We start from the raw sequence: 7,237 nt of genomic DNA on the forward strand, positions 1-7,237 counted from the left end.
TTCTGCTGAACACCGTGTCATTAACCAACACGTGGACGACATGATGAAGCGTGGCATCATCGAGCCATTCAACAATCTCTGAGCTTCACCGGTAGTTTTCGTTAACAAAAAAAGAACGGGTTAATCGGGTTCTGCGTGGACTACCGCAAGCTTAACAAAATTACGCGTGAAGACGTGTACCCTCTATTATTGATGCACTACAGCCTTGCTGAAGGACTGTCGCATCATGCATCGCCCTACCATGAGTTATAAACCCGAAACTAATGGGACAACGGAGAATTTACCCTTGGCGACATGTTGTCCATGTACGCTTCATCTGACCACACCGATTGGGACAGCATACTACCTTTCGTCATGTACGCATACAACATGTCAACGCAAAGCGCCACCGGATTCTCACCTTTCTTTCTTCTTTATGGACATGAACCTTCTTCCACAGTGGGCACAATCCACGCGTACTAGCCTGACTCTTCCGAGTTCTCAACCGTTTCAAGAGCAGGTGCACATGCCGAAGAATGTCACCAGCTTGCTCGTTCGTTCACATCGCACGACCAAAGTTGTCAGAAGCATCGCCACGACGAATCTACTACTGCGAAAGACGTTGAGACCAGTTCACTAGTTTAATGGGGTCTTCTACTCCTACAAGACTCTTCCGCAAGCTACCTTCGAAGTACTGCGGCCCTTTTCGAATTCTGCAGCAGACTTCTCCTGTCAATCACCTCGTGGAGCCATTCTACACGTCTACGGAGAAGCGTCGCCGCCAACAAGTAATTATGCACGTTTCTATGATCTTCTTGTGTGCTCCACCCCTTAATTCGCCAGGATTTCTCCCTTATTGCTCGGGAGTGAGTGTAATGTAGGTAGTGGACATGCAGTTTAAACAAATGACATGCTGGTTGGCCAAGGGTGTAGACAAGCACGGCGAAGAGCGACCGCTATCAGCGTTGCTAGTTGGGCATTGCGGTTGTAAAACCTGCAGCCGGTTGTCGCCCCTTCTGCATTTAAAGCACCCTCGTTTAAATGGTTTTGAAAATTCCCTCGTCAATACAACACCAGTCTGCCATAGACAAGGCATCGAGAGTTTCGAATTATACGCATGAAGAATGAAGTAAACACCAGCCACATTCTCGCCCCACGCACCGTTTCTTCCGACGTCCCAAAGGGCAGTGTTCACTGTTACGAGTCTCGTCTTGAAAGATATTGTGGCAGCCGATCCCCGCATTCGCATGGAGAACACTTAAGCCGACCCTTATTTATTGTTCAATTCAATTACCAACAACTTACCTCAATTACCAATGAATGCCTTCACTCGCAGTCTAATACACCTCGAAAGAAATTGTTCAAAAGCGCAGTATATTTAAAAAACTCAAAAATTTTCAAGAATTGCAGAAAGCACAGTTGTAAAGCAGGCACTAAAGTGAGCAATAAACAAATAAAAAAACGTTTGCCTGGGGAGCCCCTATATAGCAGGCAAACATTGCATGCTGTTTATCTGAAACAGCATGACTATACCTATTTTTCCAAGTCGCACTCAAAAAGCACGCGTTTTAATGCTAATGCAAAACGGAAGTATGACAGAATTTCAATGCGCCGAAGCTTTAGATGGTGCTCATTTTTCAGTAATATTTTTCGGTCATCTTTTTTCCCTACACGCTTACACTTGCTTCATTACAAACTCCCAGGACTTCCTTCTTCTGGTTGCTCACGATTATTGCTACCCCGCTTTGTTTCAAAAGCTCTGCAACCATGCTCATATACCTTTAGTCGGCTTAATCAAGCTGTACAGAAATAATTATTCTCTTTGAAAATTGTTTCATTTTTTAGTTTTGTAAACGAAAACAGCAATACGTAGGTCACAAGTATACACAAGACAAAAAAAAGCGCTGTTCCCATGCCTTTTTTTTCTTTGCTATCGTGTGTCTGACAGAGTTTCTTTATTTTATTTCATAATGTAATTATGTTGCACAATCTCAAGCAAGCTTCCTTTTTAAAATTCTCTTGAGTTTTCAAATCGCACGGTAAACCGTTTTGTTTATCTTTATTTTACATAGAAGCTTTGTCAGCGAGAACAGTTGTTTTACATAATACTTGGCGATCGTATGTCGACAAAGGAACCATAACATACAGCGTATTTGAATGTGTCCAATAATTGTATAACTGGTAGGTTTTAGCGCCCCAAAATCATGACATCATTATGACAGACGCCATAGTGGAGGGCTTCAGAAATTTCTACCACTTGGGCTTTTTTTTTACGTGTGATTAAGCCTAAGCACACGGGCCTCAAGCATGTTCACCACCGTCCAAAACGCAGCCGCCGTGGTGGAATCATAAGCCGTGACCTGAGGGTCAGCTGTCAAGCCCTATGACCACTAAACCACTGGAAGGGGCGTCCAGAAATCGAAACCAAAAAAAACTTGGACACTTCACCTTCACCACCAACAGAAGAACGCGATGGCGAAGTCGTGCACCGCCTGCATCGCCTTCGGGAGTTCTAGCCTTGCTTTTGTTCTCAGTACATAGATGCATCAATCATTCTGGAATACCTACTGCAAGTACAGTTGCGAAGTGTGCATCACACCATAATTCTCCAGTCTGCGAATCAGCGTGGCGCGGCGGCTGCGCTTTAGATGGGGAGGAAAATGTTCGAGGCCCGTGTACTTAATTCTAAGTGAACGTCAACAAACCTCATGTAGTCCGAATTTGCGGAGCCCTCCACTAGGCATCTCTCATGTACCAGATAGGAATTTCGGGATGCTATGCTCCAACAAATAAACTTTAAGAAAAAATTTGCGAATCAGTGAAGAGCTCATTGCGCGTCCATATGACAACACGTGAGCTTACGAAGCTACTTACTTTGTTCAGGCTTTTGCAGAGGTACAAAAAATTCGGGACGCTTAAGCTTCGCCTTTAGGAGTTGAATACCATAGCAATATCCTGTTCCTAGTGCGTACTTCAACCACTACGTGCACACGTTTGATTGTATGACGCGAATCGAGAAGTTTAAATTTTGGGTTACTACTACAATGAAATCCATAAAGATCAATGTGGCTTGTGTTGGTGAAGCTTTCGCATATGGCTGCATTCTGTGAAATGGGCAGCATGCTTTAAAAAAGCTCGGCCAGTGATGTGCTTGAAATTTTTTTGTAAATGTTTGTACACCTTGAAGTATAAAACTGCAACTGCATTCATATGTCATGCAACAGCACGAAAGGATATCAAATCAGAAAATGCAGGATTTTGCATAGCTAGATGTCCGATAATGCAACGTCATGCAAACGTCAATGAACCTATTGCGTAGTCTGGGAACAGTAACTTGTGCGCCACTGCCTTTTTTGACAGCTGGCCGGTTTAAAACCACGAAGTCGTCATTATAATCAATTGTTCTGACGCCTGATGGCAACGCACGCTTGAACAATGGAATAATGCTGCAATATATTATTGTTATTGTGAAACTTGTATCCAGGACTTGTGGTTTGTAAAGTATGAATGTTATTTTTACTTCAATTATACACTTCTGCAACGTAATATCACTTGTGGTAAGAAGATTCCTCTCACTACATGGCATTCATGTGGCGGTTTTTTGACAGTTGAAAGCAATGACATAGCTTTGTGGTACATCAGCTGCTTGCCGCGCAGCAGTCCGGGTTTGATTCTTACGTTACCGAAGATATCAGCATTTATTTTATTTCCATCTTTTTCGATATCACGTTGACGGCTGGTTTCTCGCTCGCGACCAACGATGCCAATGCCAACACCAACTCGGTAATTTCTGCGGAACAAGCTCTTAAATGCTATCGCGTTAAGGAAGGAAAATAGGAGGAAAAGAACAGCAAGGAGGGTAACCAGTCTCTAGGTAGCTGGTTCGCTACCCTGCACATGGGAGGGAGATGAGGGAGATGAAAGATAGAGAGAAGAGAGGGAAGAGATAAACACGGCACATTGAGCGGCACACGCGTGCCCACTCAGTCATAGCTATCACGACTTACCACCATTTTAGCACACCTTACCAAAATATCTGGTGGGTCCTGCTGAGTTCATAATTGACCCATTGTGCAGTTTAAGCAGTTTTTGAGCAGCACTAATGCCTCATATTATGCTCTAATGAAGGGATATGATGGTGTGTCGCGTAGCTGAGGCTAAAATGATAGCGTTTGAACACTATTTTATGTCAGTTCATGGTATTGTTCTGCGGTTGGTAAAGCTTTGACTATTTGATTAAATGGATACATGCTATATCGGGAAAGCCTGCAACCAAGATGTTGCTTCAAGAAGTTGAGCGCCGTACAGGACGCCAACGTTTTCGTTATTCCTGCATAGACCGACCCAATCGAGTGATGCTTCTAACGATAGCCAGAAATTATGGGGTTATCAATTATTTATTTATTTATAAGTACTTATAGACCCCTATATAATAGATAATAAAAACTATAAGGCTACTAAATTTCTTGCACTCATATAGGGAGTAGTAAGCTGTAGGTCGTTGTAAATTCTAAAATAATACCCTCTAAAATCATCATTATACCAGTCTAAAATATCACGTTATCTTACTTTGGAGTAGTGTGATACAAAATTCTAGGTACCGATGTGACTTTGGTGAACGATGTTGTAATATTTTATTGTTGATGTGTTGGTATGTCGGTGCTGCTTATAATTTGGCTTATACCCTCAAAACAGCAAGCGGGTTTTTTTCATGGTGACATGTATATTATCGTTCAGTAAAATGAATAATTATCAGGCTAAGTATATATTGTGATTCGAATGGTTCACTCGATACGGTAGACAAACAACACATGTGCTCAAAAACATCGTTTTTTTAATCGCAAGGTATCTAGCTATTTAACGTATTTACTGACTTTGTTTAGAAGAAAAATTTGGTTCCTCATTGTATGTGTGACATGACTCTTTCTAATGCTGCCGTCAACGAAAAGGCGGTGCAAGATTGTCAACAATAACGTAAGCCTAACATGGCCCGAACAACGGTTCTCTACTACATTTGAACTTCATAACACCTGAAGAACTTACCCAGACGAGTAGATTGCAAGTGATGAGAATGTACTTGACACAAGCGACCCCTTCATCCATGGCTGCTCAGTTTGATGGGTGCACGGTGCAGCTCAAATTTCACACCACAAAATAGATGCCCACACACCAGATTGTCTTCGCGGAGAGCGGCGCTGGGCGAGGAATGTAGATTACGCTGGGGCGGTGGCCCGTGCAACGCCAGTCCACAGGTGAGCAAGCCCCAACGTTTGAGAATGCTTTCCGTTAGAACTGACTAGGCCGTTATCGCTGACAGCGAAATGCGGTGTCCGGCGGCGAGGGTAACGTGCGTATACATAGGGGAAGAACCGAGAGGGAAGGACAGCATCAAAGGGGACTTCCTCCTCGTCTCGAGCAGAGTTTATGGCAAGCAAGCGGCGACCCTTACTCACGCCGTGTTCGCTATCTCGAAGCCGGGGCTGAAGTCCACCGCTTCGGCGAGCGCTGCAGCCGCTTGTACGTGCCAGGCTGAGTGCGTGTCTGTATCTGTAGGCGTCAGTGTTTGCCTCCTGTTACAAAACAGACGGAGGGGCACAAAGAAAATAAGAATGGTGGCTGCTGACGGATCGTATGGGGGGGATTACGCAGGCACTGCTAAGCCCTCGGGAGGCGTGTTTCAAACTTTGTGGACGCAACGAAGTGAGATGTACGGAGGGAAACTTGAATCGCTATAAGAAAGGTCGCCTCAACCAGTGTTTCTCTCAACAAAATTATTAGCGCTATTTTTTTCCGTAAACAACAATGAAATTTGAAAAGCAGACAAGCTTTAGTAACATTACCTCATCCACCAAAATGTATCGATTCCTGATCCACAACAAACGTTGTCCTGACCTAATAATAATATTAGTACGATATCAAAGATCAGGTGAGCCACAGTGTTCCTTTACTTATTGAAAATAAGTTTCACACCTCAATGAGAAAAGTAGCAATAACTCATCTATATAAGAATTACGTCACAACTCATTCATGCTCGATGCATCGCCATCAATCGAATAATTTGAAGCAGATTCACAAGGCCAAATAAAGTAAAAGTACAAGCATGTATAGCGCGTCTAGTGACACACGAAAGAGAACTACGCTGGATTTCTTCAACTTTCTCCCCGGATCCTTAGTTTTCTTGACGTAACACAGCTCTTCTCACTTCAGTTTCTCATCGTAGACGTAGCTGGCACACTTCGCAGACATTTTGCACCAATTTTATTCTTAACAAAATCAGGAGATAAACTTTGTCAATCATCCTGAAATCAACGATTTCCGTCACTTAGTTGTAGTGCTTAACATGCATGTCATAAAATATCCAATCAAGAAAACAATCGTTTTATTTTTTAAAAGTTTACTGAGTATACGTTATTGAAACGCTGAACAAACGTTAGGTCTCCGCAGAATAATTATGACAGCTTGGCAGCGAAACAGCGGGGTTTCCGCTGCAGCATGTACAACACGTACAGAGACTGTACAATTGTTTACTGAATACGACGAAGTGTACTATGCGCTTTCGTGTTAATTTGTACTTTTCCAAAACATCTTTTTCTTTCACGGTAAGAATACACTCGGATTCTTTTGGTTTCTAGATCTGGAATTGTGTTTTAGCGTCATAGAATGAAGCCATGCTCAGATCAGTACGGGGTTTCCGAAACCGAATATACGAATTTATGGTGTGGTGTTACATACAATCATAACGCCTTCTTTAAAGTCATGAATGGATAAAAACTGCATAAGATATTGGATTTCCACTGATTTCATATTCTTATCAGGTTCAATACTGCCACTTTGGAAATTGTGACATCCAATGAGCGTGGTAGTCAGTCGCAATGGCGTTGCAACGACCACGGCGCTCAGCAGCTGACTCCTACGACGCGGTATCAATCCAGCCGTGGCGACCGTGTTTCAGCGATGAAGATTTGCTAGAGGCACGTGCATTTGAATTTAGGTGCCCGTTAGAGAACTACGGGGACCAAAATTTACTATAACCCTCCCGTATGGCAATCCTCACAATCATAACATGGTTGCAAGCCGTAACTAGCAGCAATTATTATTACTATTAGTAGACGTAGTTGAACTCTGTGAAGCGATGCCCTCTTGCAACACCTATTTAAATTTTTTTATAACTGATCATCTTGTACAAACTGTTCAGAAGCAAGACGTTAATGGCCTCGAGCAACGAACAAGCATTGCGCTGAATCATCACAACACGGCA

General features: G+C 43.0%; 1 protein-coding gene across 1 annotated transcript in view; it reads right to left on the reverse strand.

Annotated features, from left to right (window-relative positions):
* Positions 1 to 5,283, reverse strand: part of LOC119170858 (CD9 antigen) — a 50,980-nt gene extending 45,697 nt beyond the window's left edge. Inside the window, exon 1 of the mRNA XM_037422138.2 lies at positions 5,023 to 5,283. Coding sequence (XP_037278035.1) covers positions 5,023 to 5,082 — 60 coding nt within the window. The 5' untranslated portion in view covers positions 5,083 to 5,283. The remainder of the gene's footprint in view (positions 1 to 5,022) is intronic.
* Between the last annotated feature and the right edge of the window lie 1,954 nt (positions 5,284 to 7,237).

This window comes from Rhipicephalus microplus, chromosome 2, assembly GCF_043290135.1.
Source record: "Rhipicephalus microplus isolate Deutch F79 chromosome 2, USDA_Rmic, whole genome shotgun sequence".
Classification (NCBI taxonomy): Eukaryota; Metazoa; Arthropoda; class Arachnida; order Ixodida; family Ixodidae; genus Rhipicephalus; species Rhipicephalus microplus.